This window comes from Apaloderma vittatum, unplaced genomic scaffold (genome assembly GCF_000703405.1).
Source record: "Apaloderma vittatum isolate BGI_N311 unplaced genomic scaffold, ASM70340v1 scaffold669, whole genome shotgun sequence".
Classification (NCBI taxonomy): domain Eukaryota; kingdom Metazoa; phylum Chordata; class Aves; order Trogoniformes; family Trogonidae; genus Apaloderma; species Apaloderma vittatum.
This window is the reverse complement of record NW_009735744.1, coordinates 98,800-118,285: the sequence shown is the minus strand read 5'-3', so window position 1 is coordinate 118,285 and position 19,486 is coordinate 98,800. Positions and strand designations below refer to the sequence as shown.

General features: G+C 43.4%; 1 protein-coding gene across 1 annotated transcript in view; it reads left to right on the top strand.

Annotated features, from left to right (window-relative positions):
- MKLN1 (muskelin 1, intracellular mediator containing kelch motifs) overlaps positions 1-19,486 on the top strand; it is a gene marked incomplete at its 5' end in the record, with an annotated part of 86,481 nt that overhangs the window by 13,050 nt on the left and 53,945 nt on the right. Inside the window, 4 exons of the mRNA XM_009876695.1 lie at positions 1,830-1,939; positions 5,835-6,027; positions 14,089-14,166; positions 15,378-15,443. Coding sequence (XP_009874997.1) covers positions 1,830-1,939; positions 5,835-6,027; positions 14,089-14,166; positions 15,378-15,443 — 447 coding nt within the window. The remainder of the gene's footprint in view (positions 1-1,829; positions 1,940-5,834; positions 6,028-14,088; positions 14,167-15,377; positions 15,444-19,486) is intronic.

Here is a 19,486-nt window from a genome sequence, read left to right as displayed (position 1 = left end):
GGTGGGCTGTGGGTTGGTTCAGGGTTTCGGTGCAAGAAGCTGATGGATGGACTTTGATTCTTTATAGCCAACCACATATCCAATCTACCTTTAGTTTGGTCTTGGTCTGCGTATTCGCATCTGAAGACAGATCCAAGGTGTTACCTTTACACGTGGTATTTTGTCAGTCTGCTGCCTTAAATGTAATCCAGGATTAAATTTTATCTGCGTAGTTGGATTTACAGGTAGTAAAAAAGTACCGTATCGGCAGGACTCAGCTTGCGCAGAGGACAAAACTAAGCAAAAAAAGACATTTCTTAGGCAGAAGTTTCTTAGGTGCCTGGTGTGGACAGAGGACGGGTGTCTCTTGGTTTTTCTGACCAGTTCACTTCTCTTCTGTCCCCACAAACATGCCCCGTTAGGAAGTGCTCTGAAAGCCCCTCGTTCTGTGTGCTCAGCAGGTCAGTGGAAAGAAACTGGGCCAGGGTGACTGGAGAGCTGTAATATATAAAGTGCTTGCGTGTGAATATTAAAGTCAGTTAAGAATTTCTTACTCAACGTCTCTTTAGATCTTTTTCTGCAAACATCTTAATGGCTGTTCCCAGGAGTTGTAATGAGACTTTAGCTATAGGTTTGTAGGAAAACCCTTCACAATTTAGAAAACGATGTATTAGAACATGTGCTTTATGCCCAAACCCATCGCAGAAGAGTGGTGGCTCTAGCTTGTTTGAAGTGTAAATACGTCGGAGTTCTTAACGGCTCAGGAACAACTTGTAAGAAAAATTTCGGTTTTTATTTCTTCAAGGAGTAGGTCAGAAACCCCTTAGTTGAACAAGTTAATCTTGGTGGTATTTTTATAGTGGTTTGAAAGACAAGGAGCAATTTCTCTGGGATAAAAATAGTTTCTGTGGAAGCGAGGAAGTAATGTTCGCCATGCTGTTGCTGGTAACTACTCATTCATCTCGAATGCTGTCTTTTCCTGTTTATCAGTTACAGTCAAATAAAGAGGAAACAGAAGTATTTGCAATGAAACCACTTGATTTCACTGCAGTTCTAAGGAGTCAGAGTTCACACAAAAGTTTTCTGGGAGTTGGAGTTGCGCCAACAAGCAGAACCAAGCCTTAACCTGTAGGTTGATGACTAGATCAGTGCAAGACTGTAGATGTTAGCACAGAACGATAGAGAAGCTCTTGGTGAGAGGCTGCAGTGTGTTTCACGGGTCATTTAATAGTTGAAGTATGTTTTTTCTAATATGCAGATGAAACAGTATTAGCCAAAAGGCTGCACAGATTTAGACTTTAAAAAAAAAAAGAGGAGAATTTAGATACAGTTTTTAAATTGGAAACTGACAGTTTTCCCTCCCTTCCACCTCCACAACTTGCAGACATTACTAATTTTGTAAAATTTAAAATACCCAGGCTTCTTGTCTTCACCATTAGGGAAAATAATTGTTGCTGACAAATGTGGAAATAAACGTACTCTGAGGAGCAAATACTGTCGCTAGTCTGCTCGTGATTCCCATCCATGTCAAAGCTTGTTGCCTCCTTTGAGCTGTTTAAATCATAGTATTTTTGCTCTTTTGCTTAAAGCAAGCTTCTGCTTTGTAATGATCCGCTGTATTAACGTTGCTCAGCACAGGTTGCTTTAATTTACAACTTTAACATGGTGTATTTGGTAATTTTCCTAAGCTTGCTTAAGTGAACCAGAACTTAGTCAAACTGGAAATACCTAATTTTGTGTAACCTTTAAAAGCTTTCCATTGATATGCTACTATGTGTAACCTGATGAGACTAATGCAGTAGTTACCTGATATTTATGCATCCTTTTTCTCCTTTTCCTTTCTTCTCCAGTTCCACTTTTATCCTGGGGACCTAGCTTCAATTTTAGTATCTGGTATGTTGAACTTAATGGCATTGATGATCCAGATGTGGTCCAGCCGTGTCTCAACTGGTACAGCAAGGTAGGCCTGCATTTTAGATGCCTGTTTGTTTGAAGATTTTTTTTTTAGCCTCAGAATCTTGTGAAACCTTTTTTAACTGCAGTTACGTGACCTTTTCATTCCTTGAATATCAGCTATTAAAACAGCAAACACGCGTAGTTAAAACTCAAACCACATGGCTGACGTTAAATGAATGTTACTTAATTGTATCTGCTTGGTCTTTTTAACAAAAACAACATAACACCACCACGAAACCTGTTAAAAAAGCTCTGCTAGGTAGCCATCACGAGAAAAACGGGAGAGGAGCACCGAGTCAAAGGGGACAATGTTATTAAAATTATGTTTGTATTGGAAGGGAAGTGAATCTCAACAAAACCAGATTCCATTTCTCCATCTTCTTGCCTTTCTTTTACCATAGCAGTCCTCCTGTAAAGCTATATGTGAGCTGAGATTTTGAGTTGCACGTGCAGCTTTTGTTCCAGGGTATAAAAAATGAGCTACTTCTAAAGACAATCCATGCTGGTGTCTTTCCCAGGGAAGCTTCTTGCACTTCTGATGTTTCTCTCGTCCTATCTTTTTGCTGAATATTCTGGAAGGGGTGGAGCCGATGCCTCTGGACTGTGAGATGATTTATGCCGTTTGTCGCTTTGCAAGTTCAAAGGATTCTAAACATTATTTGTATAAACTGTATTTAATTGTGTACAACAGATGCCTCTCTTGCGGGAGGGAAGTGCACGCTGACAACCAGAATTCGTTTTGTTGCTGCTTTTTATGCGTAGATCTCCTGGAACAATTAATGAAATTCAGATTGTCTTGTAGAGAAGACATCCTTCCCAGCTGAATAAGGCTGAGTAGTGTTGAGGAGCATATTTCTGCTTCCAGAAGGAATAACTTAAAAGAGGATAAAGGCTGGGTGTGGTAGGACTGAGATTCCTTCACCAGATTACGGTGCTGCCGGTGAGGTAAAGAAACCTTACGCGTGGCTGTGCTGTCTGGCTCTTACACTTTTATACCAAATCACAAGCTTCCTCATGGAGCATATAAAAACAGCGCTGGCAGTTGCAGTGGCAACTGTCTGTAGCTGCTTTCTGATTCAAGTGGGCTTGTGGTCATTAGTCTGCTGATTGCTGATGTCGTTCTGAGAAGTCCCAACTGGCAGAGGCTGCTGATGGTTTTTTGTGCTTCTTTCTCTTGCCTCTGCCCATGGTGGTGTCTCTGACATTTTTGACCAGTTGCTGCAACGAGGAAGCTCTGTTTTTTATTGTTTTTTTTTTTTTAATTTATTTTATTTTTTGGTCAGGAGTCATCTGATGATGATATCAGCATCTGTTTTGTTCCATCTTATCCCATGGAATAGACACTTTTCATGGTCAGCATGTATGTAGTGACAGCTTCTTCAAGGGGTGCCAACATTGTTCTTCCAAAGCTCGGAGCCCTAAAGCAGCGTGGCAGAGACTTAGTCACGGTTGTTTGGGCTCCACTAGGATCAGTTGCCAAGTTTTTGGTGATGAGTACATCTCACTGAGGTTCTCTCTCACAGTCCTGAGAGGCTGCGATTGCCAGGTCCCCGTTGGAGAATGTGTTGACCCCTGTTTGGGGAATGGCAGAAAAGTTGACCTGTTTCTTCCAGTTCCTTTGAGATCGTGCGAATAGTTTCGTGCATGTTCTTGGAAGTCTCAGAGGCTTCGAAAGTAATTCTTCGCTGCCTGAGACATCAGACAAGAAGCTTCTACAGAAAGTTGCCCATCCTTTTTGTGGTGCTTCTCCCTTTTCCCGAAGGGAGTGGAGTTGAGGGTAACGGATGAGGACTCCAAGGAGCAAGCACGCTCCTCCGTTGCCTCCCTGCAGCGTTCTCCTTGCCGGCAAGCTCAGCCTCCTGACAGTCTCACCACTTGGCTTTTACTGAAGAGTGGGCAGACTTCAGTGACTAAGAAGTGGCCATTTATCGACGATTATTGCTTTTTGGTTTTGATAGCAACACTTATATATTTTTAATTCTACTAGTGTATTTGACAGCGTTAATATCTTAGTCTCACGCTCTCGTTACGTTTTTAACCGTGGGAATTATTTGCGGATTCAGATCAAAGCTATTATTTGGGTTGTCATCTCTTTAAACCTGCATGACAGCGTTTGAAAAGGATTCTTTTGTATACTTTCTATACACCTCGTTGCATAAAATTTTTTTTTTTTTTTTTTACATTTAACTTCTAAAAGACTACTGTGGTGTTGCTTAAATACAAACTTTTATATTCCATTGACGGGCCAACCTGCCTTCAACCGTCATTTCATGTTTTGGAAGCCAAGTCTATCGGTCATGAGAGGCTCAGTGGAAATACGCCAAGTCTGAACTTTGTCTGGTGCCTGAATTAGAGGAGCTGAAACCGCAGAAGCTGGTTATTACCGGTGGGCAGCTCTCCTTTTGCTGGCTGTCCCTTTGGGCAGCGAGGAATTTAATGTGGTTTTTGGCTTTGACAGATCTGACTGAACATTTGCAGGAAGATGGTGTCTTAGGGGTCTCTTAGAAGGAAGAAGAAAAAAAAAAAAGAGCATGTTTTTTGTCCAGTTGTGCTGTGAAACTCTGTTTTAGTTTTAGTATTCCTTTGTCACAGTATTGCATTTTTATCAGTACATGTCCTTGGCCTTTTTCATGTGGGCTGGGAACTGATTTTCTAAAAATGCGTAGTTCTGGCTATTTGCAGCTGTGAAATACTGGTGGATTAAGAACTAAAAATACAGCACATGGCCGTGTTTCATTTTAGCTGCTTCAGTTTATGAGATTCTTGCTATAGAGCCATTATTTTAAGAGCACTGATTTTTATTGAATATCCGTGTTAGTTCCAGGTTTTCAGAAATTTTTTTTTTCATTTAGGTACCGTAAACTTCACTTTCAGCAGCGGTGTCCGTTTAGAACTAAAAACTTTTGCCTGTAATTTAATCAGTTTTAGAGATGCTTCAAGTTACATTTACTTTTTACCATAGTGTGTTGAAAATGGAAACTGAGTTTATTTTTTTTTCTTTAATGCCTTAGCATTTAGGTTTGAAGAGTCTGTTTAAAATTACCAGTTCTGCTACATATCAACTTACAAAATACCCATCTTACTTATGCATCTTGTTAGCAGCTTTGAAAACCCCGTGGATGGTTTGACAGGTTAACGGCACAAGCTGTAGCTCTTACTCACAGTTTACTATTCCCTCACGTTTCTGTGCCTGGATGTTTGACCCGGTGTGGGTTTCTCTGGCCTTTCTCTGTGCTTCCCACCCCTGCCTGGGGAATGGGCAGCTCTGGCTCACGCAGGGTATGAAAGCTTCTGCTTCAAGGGTGGAACTTTGGCGTGTGCGTAAATCCTCGCTGCTGTCGAGCCGAAAGCCTCGCGACCCGGCAGGATTTGGGGTCAGCCCTGCCTTCTGCCTTTCCCTTGCAGGAGCAGCGGTCATTGCAAATATTCCTCTTGCTGTGACTTTTTTTTTTTTTTCCTTCTGCTTCTCGAAAAGCTGTGACCTACTTACTCTTCTAAATTATTTTGTTATGTAAGAGTCATACAATCAAATTATGTAACAGTGATAGCGAAGGCTTTTTCCTGCTCTGTACTTTGTGTAGGCCTCGAACAGCAGGGCCAAGCAGATGGGGGGGAAATAATGGTCACTCCAGAGATCTGGGACACTGTGCGCTCTCTTCTTGTACGCTTATTAAATTGGATGATACCAACTTGTATAATTTCTATACTGTTGGAAAGTAAATGCCTGCACAGCTTGTAATGTCTTTCCTGTAGTGTTCCTCTGCAAGCTTGTAAGCAATTTCTGCGCAGCCCGCACGAGAGATGCGTCTTCTGTCTCCAGGCAGGTTCACAGGTAGTTCCCAGCAGTGCAAGTAAAAGAAAAATCTACATGTCTCATAGGTTTTCTTGTGTTCCAGTAGTACCGTGAACAGGAAGCTATTCGCCTTTGCCTAAAGCATTTTCGCCAGCACAACTACACCGAAGCTTTTGAGTCGCTGCAGAAGAAAACCAAGATTGCTCTGGAGCACCCTATGTTGACAGACCTCCACGACAAACTGGTGTTGAAGGGAGACTTCGATGCTTGTGAAGAACTGATAGAAAAAGCTGTGAATGGTAAGAGAATCGGAGGGGTCTGTTACTTTATTTTTTTTTTTTTAAAAGCATTGAAATGTTGCTGATTTGAATATTAATGTACTTATTAATAGAATTAGCTAGTCCGTATGCTGTTTTGTGTTCAGTGTGGTGAATTTTCAGCTTTTTGGACTTGTGAGTATGTGTATGCTGAAGGCTAAAAATTCAGTCATGAAATCTCTTACCACTGCTGCTTTTGGAGTCTCTTTTCCCCGGAGATGGCGACATGGTGCTCTGGGTAAAGAGAATTTCTTCATAGAAGCAACTGGCAAGCTGGGGGTTGGCGTAACTATCAGAAGAGTTGCTGGTGTGCAGGGAAACATAAAACTTGAGCTCTCAGTAGTGGTCATGGTTTCTGGTTAGAGCCTCCCACCTTGGTAGTAGTTCAGCAGAAGTTTTCTGCTGGATTTGAGTGAGATTGCTGCCTTTGCTTATGGGGAGAGTAGTCCTTGGAGTAATAGGGTAGAAGTTCCAGTGACTGGAGGCAGAACCTGTTCTGCTTTGCAGAGCAGGATGTTGCTGGCCGGTTTCGTTGTAACTACCCTTTTATTTTCTTTTTCTTGGAAACTTTCAGCTTAGAACCACTGTGTATAAACAGCTCATAACTCCTAAAGCATGGGAGACGTACTTTCTTTTGAGAGAACGGGGTGCAAAAAGCGTTGGGCTGTTTGCCCCGAGGGGTCTCCCAAGACCTGCGCAGTGGTTCTGGATCGCGGTCTGTTAAAGCAAAGGTGCTCTTGCTTGTGGGTGCGGTGCTTTTTGACTGTCTGCATTTTTTCCAGGGAAACTTGTGCTGCCATAAAAACTTGTACTGTCTGAAGCCAGAGTTAGGGGCTTAGTGCGCCAGTTTGATGCATGTCTGGCGTCAGGGATGGTTTTTTGTAATTCTGGACTGGTACAGTCATTTTGTAACATCTTTTGGGTAGATGCCAGCATACCTGTGTGACTCCATCTGTGTGGTTTGCACCACTGCAGTTGGAAGTGGTTCTCAGGATACGATAGAAACAATAACTTTAAAATCAAAGTTTGTCTTCTGTGAAAATCCAGTATCTTTTCTGTGAATAAGCCATTCAACATAAGCACAACATTACAGAGCTTAGAGCAACAGGTTGTCAAAAACTGCGGTAAATGTGGATTTCTATGGATTTTGGCTCAAGGTTTCTTTACTATATAGATAGAACAGCCGAGCTCTGCCCTGTGCTGAGCTCCCAGAGCAGCTACAGACGAGGAGACGGAGCACTGCTCCTGTTCCCTGTCACCCTTCTGGGTGCCTCTTGAGACACTGGCGTGGTGTTGGCTGGGATGGGAGCGCGAGCACCTTCCCGCTGCACAGAGCTGTTCTGCCACTGGCAGCTTCCTCCTGGATCTTTGCAGCGCGGCGAGGGCTGCGGGACTAAAAAGCACCAGGGAGCTGGACCTGACTCTTACCGTCTTTGCAGGGTTTCTCAACGGCACGAGTGCCTGGGGGGAGCTGATGAGCCCCCCAGTATGAGGCAGGATCTGCTGACAGCTGGAGGAGCAGTAGCTGCTGATGGTGATGTTTTTATCAGTGTATCAGTCTGCTGCCTTGGCTGTGGCTTAATCTTGTTTCAATTCATCGTGGGCTGTAGTAGAAACCATTTCTTGAATGGAGTTAAACTAGAAGCTAGAACGTGCTGAAAAAGTTTCCTTGAAAATGGACTTTTTTTTTTTTCCTTGGGCACTAATGAAGGGAATGTTTGTGGCCTTGTTTTTTGAGCTGTTGTATGTTAATTTCTTTCACTACTTAATTTTTAACGTGCTGCATTTATGCTACCCAGAGGTTTTCCCCTAGGACTTGAGCTGAGGTGGTGTTTCTGTTCCCCCTTGGATGTTGAGAGCAGCATTGCTGCTTGCAGTGCTCAGCTTCTCCAGGGGTGGAAGTACTGGCAAAGGACTTGCCTGGTAGAAAACCGCACATCTTTCCCATCAAACAAATGGACGGTGGTTCTTGTCAAATTTGGTGTGGGTAATCCTGCTTTCCTGATTCCTGTAATCGTGTCCCTTCTTTTAGGCTGGAATCTCAGCATCACTTAAGCAAACTAGAGAAATGCGCTGTGGCTTGTTTTATCAATCCTTTTGTTGTAGCAAGTATTTCTGGTAACAGACTGTGGTTAAATTAGCAGGAGAGTCTTTAAGCACCGTCATTAAACTTGGTCACTGCTTCTGAGGGACAGAATAATATGCATGAGGATGCTTATATTGCTGTCTTTAAGCCAGCACCTGGCTAGCTGGAGTGAAATGTCAGTGTTCGCGTCTCCTGTTGCTCTGTTGTTGATCCTTGATGATTTTGCTTGTCTTTGAATACATTAACCTTCCTTCCCCCATCCTTCTGCAATTCTTTATGCTGTCTTCAGCTTTTCTACCCGTTTTAAGCTCCATCTCCTTCCAGCACCCTTTGGAGAGAAGTGCTATCTACCTCGAGATGCCGAGACTGTATCCCATATTTCCTTTCAGTTGACAGAACTGTAGGGTTTTACTAACTGGGTCAATCCTGCCCTAACTCAGGACAGCATGTCCCCTGGCCCCTCGCTCGCTGGCGCTCGTGCTGCCACATGGCAAACCAGGTCAGGGAGCTCATGGGGCGACGGTGGGGAAGAGGATAGGACAAACCTCTTTGGGTAGCCACAACAAACCTGGAACCGCAGCTGGAATAGTTTGTCCGGACTCGTGCGAGATGACAGTCAGGCCAAGGTGTTGCATGTAGCTGATATTTAACAGCTGGATTCTGCTTCTTGGGAGGATGAGAATAGATGTTTTCAGCCTTCAACACATTCTCCTATAGTGTTGCTGCCATCTGCTCGCTGTGGTCCTCCACAGTTACCTGTCGTTGCTTGGTTTTGCGTTTTTTTTCCAAGCTCCTCTGTTTGAAAGCGGCATTTTACAGTTTCACGTTCTCAGCAGCTTTGGTGTGAACTCTCCCATAGCTCGCTGCTTAGTCTCGAAGATGTGGGTGTTCTTACGACTGAACTCCTCGCTGATGTGTTGTTTTTCCAAATAAAAGCAGATTAACTTCAGCGCTGTGCATAGTTCGTGTAGTGTAGTTGAAGTGTGGAGTTAATTGAGACATACAGGTCCTTAAATTATCCCTGAAATTGTTCAAAGAGCAAACTGTTCTGTAACAGACTGGACATGAATATCTGAACTTCTGACCTCTTGCTGATCTGCGAGTTCATTGCCTTAAAGGAACAAACAGAAGGGCAGTGAGGTTGACAGAAGTGCTGCACCCTCGGTTCAACCTAAAATGTCTTCTGTAGACGCTGATATTTGCAGTGGTAGGTACTTAAAAAGCGAAATGCGATGCATCTCTCGTGCGCTATTTCCATAGGCTTAGTCATGTAGAAAAAGAGTAGGTGGTCAAGAATTAGTGCTAGCAGAGCTAACTCTTGTTCTTTTGCATCGCTAATGATGAACGCTGTCTTGTACCTCACATCACCAGATGATTTCTTTTGAGAGCTGGGTGGCAGGCAGCCACACTTTTCCCGCAGATTCTTTTGACTTGTGCGTTACGCTTAGAAAATGGGCAAATGGAAACTCTGGCAGCTGCCTGACTTCCTCTCAAAAAGAAAAGGTTCCCTAAATCTCAGCTGGTTCACAGACTTGGTTCAAATGCTTCGCATTTGGATTCATTCCTATAACTTTCAGACGGCCTATATAATTGAAGGGGAAAAAAAAAATCTGCTTAATATTCCTACAGAGAGCATGCAGAGTGCAAATTACTTGGTTGAACTGTTTGCAGCTACTGTAGACATGGAAAGCTGCTTGAAATGGATTGAAGATCTGCTACTTCCGTATTAGTATTCCGGGCACCGAGGTGTTCCTTCTGGCAGTTCCCGTGTCAGTACATGATACGTGTTTATCTGTTGACAAGTTGGCCCCATATGTGTCAAACAAGAAGTCGTGATGCAGTATCATAGAATCATAGAATGGTTCAGGGTGGAAGGGACCTTTAAGATCATCTCGTTCCAGGCCCCTGCTGTGGGCAGGGACACCTCTCTGCCACCAGACCAGGCTGCTCCAAGCCCCATCCAGCCTGGCCTCGAACACTTCAGGGGTGGGACATCTGCAGCCTCCTTGGGCAACCTGTGCCAGCGCTTCACCGCTCTCGTGGTGAAGAATTTCTTCCTTGTATCTGATCTAAACCTGCCCTCTTGCAGTTCCAGGCCACTGCCCCTTGTCCTGTCACTCCAGGCCCTTGTGAAAAGCCCTTCTCCAGCTTTCCTGTAGCCCCGTTCATGTATTGGAAGCTGCTCTTAGGTCACCCCGGAGCTTTCTCTTCTCCAAGCTGAATAACCCCAGCTCCCTCAGCCTGTCCTCACAGCAGAGGGGCTCCAGCCCTCTGATCACCTTGGTGGCCTCCTCTGGACCTGCTCCAGCAGATCCATGTCCTTGTCCTGTGGGCTCCTGTAGGCTCAAGTGTCTCTCAAAACTCGAGATGCAGAGGAACAGTTGTTTTCTCCTGTTCTGCTCTAGACAGCCACGTAGACCTTAATTTGACCATCCAAATATGTTTGGATTTGGTTCTGCGAAAGTATGGGTGCTGCCTTGCTGCTCTCTAGTCCTGGATGATGTGGAGGTGAGAGGCTTACCAGGGATCCAAAGCCTGTGGTAAGCAGATAGTAGAGTTGGTGTAGAAGAAGTGTATCTTGTAGGGGTATGAAAGCAAACCTGATTTTGTTTTGAAGAAGAATCCACAAGAGAATATTACAGCTTTGAGGCTTGAAAAAAGTTACGTTTCCTTGTTTCTCCCATGTCTTGAGGAAATTGTTGAGTAGTGACTGAATTTTTATCTGGTGTCATCTTTGTTTTCTGCTTCAGCTTTTCTTTAGAAGGATTTTTGTGACTACAAACAGCTCTGATTGGGTCTCTTGGGTGTTTTTCTCTGGTTCAAGAAAAATCTTAAAAAACAAACTCCAGTACCCAGAAATCATGGGCTAGATGCCACTCTGAAGTTTTTCCAGCCATTGACAGAGAATAGATTTAGTAATCCTATCGAGAGATGCGTGTTGTCTGAAAAGAAGCGTAATACAACTTTTACTTGTTCCTGATTGGCTTCAGCAAGTTAAATATTTTTGTCCACAGTGTTTGTCCTAATCTTTTCTAGGTGACCTGTAATTGCCTGATAAAATAAAGGCTTCGGTTATCAGAGAAGTAGAATTCACTAAGCTTTAACCACTGTGAACTTCATGTTGTTGCATCCAAAATGCGTCACAACTTGCTGTGAAGGGCTTGAAAATAGTAGAGGTTTTGGCTGTAAGTGGAGAGAGTAAACATGGACATTGAAATGAGAGGGCTCTGGAGCAAAGGAAAAGGCTTCATTTGAAAACTTGCACTTAACACTTTTTTGAGAGGGCTCTGGAGCAAAGGAAAAGGCTTCCTTTAAAAACTTGCACTTAACACTTTTTAATACAAGAGTCTTGAAATGTATTTTAAACTACTGATACATTGGGAACGGCTGACAAAGCTGAGCAGGCCTAGGTCTGATCTTCAGTGCCTTGCAGATGCTTCGGTTTAGGAAACATAAGGAAGTGCGCTAGAATAGGTCTGGCATTAGATACAGAATCTGCCTAGAAATGCTCCTGTTTTTTTTCTCCTGGTGCTGTCAGACAGGTGGTGATTCAGCCTCCAAAACAAGCTGGTTTGCGGTGCAAGTCGAATGAGTGTAGAACTGCTCCCAGCAGAAAGAACCGTTTCTGGGAAGCAAGCTGGAGTATTTCCAAACCAATGTCCCATGGAAGACAAGAACCATTATTGAGAGAGGCTGAAGGCACAGTAGGGGAGAAGTGTCATATCTTAGCAAGTGCAGCCCGTGGGTGTTGAGCATGGGAGAGAGGTTAAATCACCCTTTCAGATCTTATGTGGTGTAATTCATCCTCTGGAGCTATTCATGTCCAATTATCCGTTGGCTGCCATAGGGATAAATACAGTTTTGCATTCAGTCTTGAAGACCGCGGGCTCTAACGATAACCAAAAGGCTGGGTTTCTGTCTAGGTTTGTGGCCAGAAGAATCTGCCTGAGTCAGTGTGGGATTTCTTACAGCGCGTGCAATTGTGCTGTTGGACGTTGGCTGCTTCTGAATCAGGATTTAGGAAATCTCAAACTTAAAGTCTCTCATGACTTGTCCCAACTTCAGAAATGCTGAAGTGGGAGTTAGGAACTTTACCCTTCAAACCAAAACCCAAAACTTTCTACATATGTTGAGCAAACTTTTTGACTTTCCTCAATTACCCAATGCTAGGAGAGAGCTGATGTTTTTGGCTCTAAGACAGGTGAAAGTAAAATCTGCTCCGCTTTCACGGAATATTTAGTTTGAAAAACTTACAGAGCTGCGTTTATGAAGGTTGAAAGCAGTTTTATGTTTCAAGACCAAATTTAGCACCTTTCAGGAGCTCGAGTGCCCTTATTTTCCTATTAGTTGGTCTCTAAATAAGAGTATTCATCATTTCCCAAATGACTTGGATTTTAATTAAAACCTGGATTTCAGTCACGACAAACTACAGGATGCCAGGAAAAGCTTTAAAATATTCTCTGAACATCGTGTCATGCTTAAAGGTTTTTACCTTTTCGTAAATAAATAAGGATGTGTGTGGTAAGGATTTTTTTTTTTTGTCTATGTACCTAAATAATCTGTTAAATGATGTGTTAAATTCTTACCTCAAAGCCACGATTACTGGGATGAACTAAAAAGGACTGGATGCAACTTAGTAATTTCTTTTTTCCTCTCTCTGCCGGGGAATAGAAAACTAATGGCTGAGCACGTTTGCCAAGTACTGTTTTACCAAAGGGCTGAGCTGTTGCGTAGTAGGAGATTGATCGGGCTAGGACAAAGGTTGGACTCGATGATCTTGTTCTATTATTCAGGACCCCTGAACACATCTTACATCTGAGCTGTGAGCGCGCAACGTACTCTGAGTTCAGTACAAAACCGTGTCAGTCTGGCCTTTGGGTCCTCAGTCTGCCTCCGGAAGGGAGCACCCTACAAGTGATGCAGGCTGGGTGACCGAACCCCCCCATATTTTAAATTATTTTAGGTAATGTGTAAATATAGAACAAACACTTGTCCTGAAGAGCTTTTCTTGAGCTGATGGAGTCATGGGTGGGATCCAGCCAGGCAAGCCGGGGTCAAGAGGCTGATGGTTAAGCGAGTCTGATGGTTTGCTGTGCCTGCAGAAAGTGTAGGAACCTTTTTTGAGGAGACATTTGAAGAACGGCAGCAACAAGTTCCCCGAATGCTTGCTAGGCCCTTCCTGGAGCTGTCCCAGAGAGTCTGGGGGTTACGAATCTCCTTTTTGAAAAATAGTCACATTAATGTGCTAGACTGATGACAGGTAACCAGAATTAGGAGCTGACCTCTCGATGCTGATGAGATGAGATGAGGTCGATGGGTACGGAGGGAGAGGGGGAGGCACAAGGGGAACTCGGAGAGAGCGCTGGAGTTTGTGCTTCTCACAGAAATGCTGCGGTTGGCACATCTGGCCAGTGACCTAACGCGTCTTCTGTTTCTCTTCTTGCTTAACTCTCTGAGGAGAAGGCGAACTCTTATTTTGCTTTTCATCCAGTGCTTGCTTGTCCCATATCGTAGCACTTCAACAATTGGTTTTCCTTCCCTTTTCGTAGGTGAAGCTCCTGAGATGCTGTCTGACCTAGTTTTAACTTAACGTGTATTAAAATGGTTGATTTTTTTTTTACATGAACTGGCAACTTGCCTTTTGCTTAAATAAGGGGGAGGGATTCTATTCTTAATTAAATGCACCACACTGGAGATTTGTGGATGATTGGCATGACCTCGCAGGCAAACTAGGTAGTTCTTGATTGATCTTGTAACGAATACACTTTTTATTTGAGAGCTCGCACTTTTAGTTCATTAACAAATTTAACAAACTAGCTGACATGTATAGATAATTTATGTAATCTGTGGTTTGGAGTCATATACTGGCTTGAGTTCGGCTAAGTTACCTGCTTTAAAAGTGATTTTGCTCTAGTGGAAGTATAAATGTTTTATGCAGCACAATTTTTGTTTTGCAGATGGCTTATTCAATCAGTATATCAGTCAACAAGAATACAAACCCCGCTGGGGTCAGATCATCCCCAAAAGCACCAAAGGTAAGGATATTTCTGAAGATACAACTCATGTACTGCCAGTTCTGTCTTACTCCGCTGAGGATATTGAGCAAGAAAATGATGCAAGAAAGCCTCCTCGAGGACAGTTGTTTAGGGAATGGTTTCATTTGTGAAAAATTTGCATTTGTCTGCAAAGTCACTGAAATGCAGCCAGGTTTCTGGTTAAGTGAGGAGCACAACAGGAACACTAACTGTAAGTTCAAGGCTAACTAGTCAGTTTGGAAACAAACCTCAGCATATAGGTTATGCATGGGAGCGGTTACCTGTATGACTAGATTTAATGTGCGGAGTCAAATGTACAGCAAAGACTAGCAAATAAATACATTATCCTAACACAAAGCATTTCAAATTTGATCTTTTGATCAGTTGTACAGTAAAACTAAACTGCATAATCCTTTTCCATCGCTTTCTGCCTTGAGCAGAGACTCGTAGGGCCAGCCTTGACTACAAAGTACAAAAATCACCGTCGTGCAGCAAGCGTAAGATTCGAGGTGACAATCGCCAAACGTGGAGCGCCGTACCCAAACCTCTTGGGAAGGGTTAGCTCTGAGTACAAGCAGATTTCTCTTCCAGCAGAGTGCCGGTTGTCTTTCTAACCTTGCTTCCCATAGATGACACCTGTCCTGAATGCTTAAGATATCTGAAGTGGTTGGAAAGCTGCTTTAATTGGACAGGTGGAATTCCCTTATATGTGAGAATAAGTAATTGGTGCAAAGCTGGCTGGGCTTTATTTATACCTTACATCTTTGCTTCCATCCTGTGGGTACGTTGCCCTGTGATTTGAGTTACCTGTTGTCACCGCTCAGCCTTCAGGCAGCTTTCAGGTGAGGAGAGCTGGAAGGGGAGCAACAGGTTTTCTGCGTGCTCACCACTGGAGAGCTTCAAAGGTAGCTCAGGCATCATTTGTGGGGACCTGCACCCTTCAGGAACTCGAGCTCTTTTCCAGAGCTCTCATAATTGCAGTAGAGTACTGCATCTGCTTTATCGGTACTGTCGGTCACCAGATAATTCAGTATAAAACTGTGCAGTTTGATAATGCACAGAAGAATACCACCTAGGAAAAGTGTTGTGCTAGTATTGAAAGAGTGGTGAGTTACAAAGTTGCTCTCCTGTGTAGTATTGAAGTTGTGCGTGAAGTTATGCCTTTCTTCGATTTAAAAAAAATTAAACTCTCCCCTCCTTCTTTTATCAAGGTGATGGGGAAGACAGCCGACCAGGGATGAGAGGTGGCCATCAGATGGTTATAGATGTTCAGACAGGTGAGTTATTTTTAAATCCTAACTAACTTATTTAATTGGATAGTTTTCAAATAAACATGCAAAAATTCTTTTTCTCAGAGATTGACTTTACTTTGGATTGTGAGAAAAAAAGTTTCACTTTCTAATAGTTGAGTTAAATACTTTCTCTCTGGGGCTGTACTCCAGCTGTCTTTTTCCCCCCACCTCTTCCTTATGAGTTCTCTGTTTTGCCTTAGTTGTCTTGTCTTAACTAAGAAACCAAGAGCATTTTTTTTAAATTTTTTGTCCCTCCTACAGTCTTTGAGCAGGAGCTTAAACAAGAGAAATTAGGGATGGTAATTTCCCTTATTTCTTAGATATTATGCTCTTTGGAATAGTGCTCAAGCAGTGGATCGGATCTGTTGAAACATTCCCTGTATTTTGGTTGGAGTGGCTTCTCATTTCCACAGTGTGCAAGAAACTCCTCTTAAGTATAATTTGTTTGACATTTTTTACAAAAATGCTTCCTTTAGCAGTTTGAAGAATGATTCAGCCTCTTTTTCACAAAGCTTGTAGAGGAAAAAAAAGGAGGGAAGGGTGTAAGTAAAAGTTCCGGTGATTGTTGCTCTCCGTAGTTGTTTATATTTTCGTCTTGCCTTTATTTCAGCAGATTTCTGTGGTATGTCATTTCTTACTAAAAAAAAGGATGCATCTGCCTGCATCTTAGCGAAGTAAACGATTTGTGTGCGTGGAAGGATTATTCTTAGGAAAGGAGAAAAAGATGAGGGTGTGAGTATCGGAGGGGAATAGAGGGTGCCATTGAGGCAGTTGGCAACAACTGACCATTGCCGGATCTGTGTCTGGTGTGGTCATACGGCCGGGACCGGAGCATGTGACAGGATGGTGCCTTCAAGGGTAATTTGCTAAGTCATAGTGAACAAGCAAAAAAAGCAGCAGTAGCTGCAGTCTGTGGCTTTTATTCGGAGAGTCGTTACAGCTCTAGAGGAAGCACTCGAGTTGTTTTGTATATGAAGGCAAACTTTTTTATTTTTTTCCTGGTGTGTGTGTGTGTGGAAGAGGGTTGAGATTGATTAGAATAAAGTGCTGCTGGAGGATTGCTGGCGTGTGCCCACCGCAGAGCTGGGAACGCTCCCTAGTGGCCTCGGTGGATAAGGAGGCAGAGACTGTCTCACGAGTGCTCCGAGGAAACCAGAGACTTGTCAGGCTTAGAAGCGAGAGCCCTTCGGACCTCCTGGAAACAATATATTCCTGGCAGTGTGCGTCTTCGTTTCCCTTCTGGTGGTTGTTTAAAGCTGCTTATCTCTGCCTTTGACTGAAGTTTTCACTCTGCTTTAGCGAGGCGGTAAAAAGTATCGATACTTTTTTTTTTTTTTTTGATTTGCACAAAAGTGTCTGGGAAACACCTCCCAGAGGTGAAGTCCCAATGTGGGAGAACTGCGTTTCCCTCTGTCCTTTCTTGCTGCAGATCTATCCAGTGGTAGGATGCCTTCCGAAAGTTTCTCTGTGGGATATTTGGGAAGTTGCTCTTCGTTTTGCTTCCAGGCCTGCTGAGGCTTGGAAAAGCCTAAATGCTTTAGAGATGATCAGTTCGGCTGTTTAATTTGTCTCATGGTCAGGCCAGGCTGTTTGTAAAACCTGCTGCTGCTGACTTGCTTGAGTTTTCCTGTTGAATACAGAGAGGGAGGGAATTTAGCCAGTATGTCAGGACGCGTTTTTACAGACTGGAGCTGTGAAGCTCTCACTAACTTGGAGCAAATCTGTTCTAAATGGAAGAAGAAGTAGTGGTGTACTCTTTATTCCCTTTCTCCTCTCTTCCTTAACCCCCCACACTTGTTTTTTTTCAGAAGTCTTTAGCAGCTGGAGTAAGCTGGCTTTGCGTGCCTGGTTAGAGTGGTGAGGTCCTTTTCAAAAATGAGTGTTTTCTTCGACTTTTAATCTTTTAGAAATGAAGCGAAACACCAAAAATCATACATACAAGGAGGTTCTCAGGTTTCACGTCACACGAAACAGGTGTTGAATTTTAAATCTCTGATGTTGAGATTTACTACAGCTGAACTATAAACGGTTCCTCTGCTTTTTGATTAACCCGAAGGAAATGATCTCTAACATCCCTTGTGTACTCAACCATTCTATGATTCTATGATTCTATGATTCTGTGATTGTACGAAATATTAATCACTTATTACTGACTAGGAAAGCAGAAGTTTCTTTTTAATAAATTTTGTAATAGTTCTGAGCCTACTTGGATGTGCACGTGTTAGGATAGAGGATACGGCTTGGTAAGCAGTTCAACTAGATCTTGAGTTACTGATAATGCTTCGAGTCACTGACACTTTATGCTGTAGGTTTCAGGTAAAATCTAGTTTAACTTGGTCTGAAGCACCTTTTAGCATGTTTTATCTTCCCATTAGGGTAGGCTGAAAGTAACTGAAAGAGCAATTCTGGCATCTCTGCTGGCAACCAGTAACTTGTGCTGTAGCTCATTTCCATTTGAAGTTCGCTCTCTTTCAGTACCTGCTCCATCTGTCTCAGAATCAGTTCTTTGTACTTTGAAAAACTCTTGAAGTGGTTTGAAATGACAATGTAGGAATTCTGAGATGCAGAACTGAAAACGCAGCCTGGTACATTCCTTTATGTATGTGAAAACAACCCCGACAACTTGGGAGTTAAGTGATTGTCACAAGGTTTTCCGTGCTTTTAATCATACTTATGCTCGGACTGGAATGACTCTGGATGGCAGAATTAGGAAATTGGTTTTGGTGTGTATATGCAGAAACATTTACTAAGCAGCATTCTTGGTTATAGTTGGAAGCTGTTGTTTATGTAACTTAAAGCTTTAAACTGTGAATGAAACCAGAAGGGTTATGTTATTTCTGCTTTTCCTCACAAGGTGCATGGCTTAGGTAGTTCTGCATATGGGAGACTGGAGAATTTTCTGTCCTTTTGTACAAGGCAGGGGGAAGTATTTGGGTAGTGACAACCCCAAACCACCACAAGTACCCTCCAAACACCCAAAATCTACACGAGAATGTGCTGTGCTAAGTGTGCTGGATGTTGGTTTTGAAAAGCTAAGCTGCTATTTATGTAGGCCCTGGTGAAATGTTCAGTCAGTAAAACTCAGGCTTGTAGACAGAACTTTGTTCTCAGATGCTTTAAGCAGTGATGCAGTTTTGGGTGAGGATGCAGGCATCTAGCACTGGTGCCTTGATTAACGCAACTTGGATTGTGCCCTCTCAGGCCTTTTTTCAGTTCGGATATGGCATGTGTTTCAGAATGAGCTTGTGGTCCAGAAAGCCAACCGTGTCCTGGGCTGCATCAAGATTCTGCCCCTCGCCTCTGCCCTTGTGAGACCCCACCTGGAATACTGTGTCCAGCTTTGGAACCCCCAACACGAGAAAGACATGGAGCTGTTGGAGAGTCCAGAGGAGGGCTACCAAGATGGTCAGGGGGGCTGGAACACCTCTCCTGCGAGAACAGGCTGAGAGAGTTCGACTTTCTCGGCCTGGAGAAGAGGAGGCTGAGGGGAGTCCTTACAGTCACCTGCCAGTGCCTGGAGGGGCTGCAAGAAGGCTGGGGAGGGACTTTTTCCAAGGGCCTGTGGTGACAGAACGAGGGGTGATGGGTGGAAGCTAAGCTGTAAGAGCATAGGCTTAGACTAGATATAAGAAGTTCTTTACTCTCAGGGTGGTGAGGCACTGGAACAGGTTGCCCAGGTAGGTTGTGGATGCTCCATCCCTGGAGGAGTTGCAGGCCAGGCTGGATGGAGCCTTGAGCAACCTGATCTGGTGGGAGATGTCCCTGCCATGGCAGGGGGGTTGGAACGAGATGGTCTTTGAGGTCACTTCCAACCCAAACCATTCTATGATTCTATGAAATACCAGTGCTTATTCTGGAATAAAGTGGGAATGGGTAAGTGGATTGCCAAATGCAAGTTTTTAGGAATAACGTTGTTGGTTAGGAGGAATAAGTGTACTGAGTTTTGGAGATTTGGTTTATAATTCCATAATTAATGTGGAATTGATCTCCTCTGCTCTTACAAGGCAGATAAGATTTTGTGGATGACA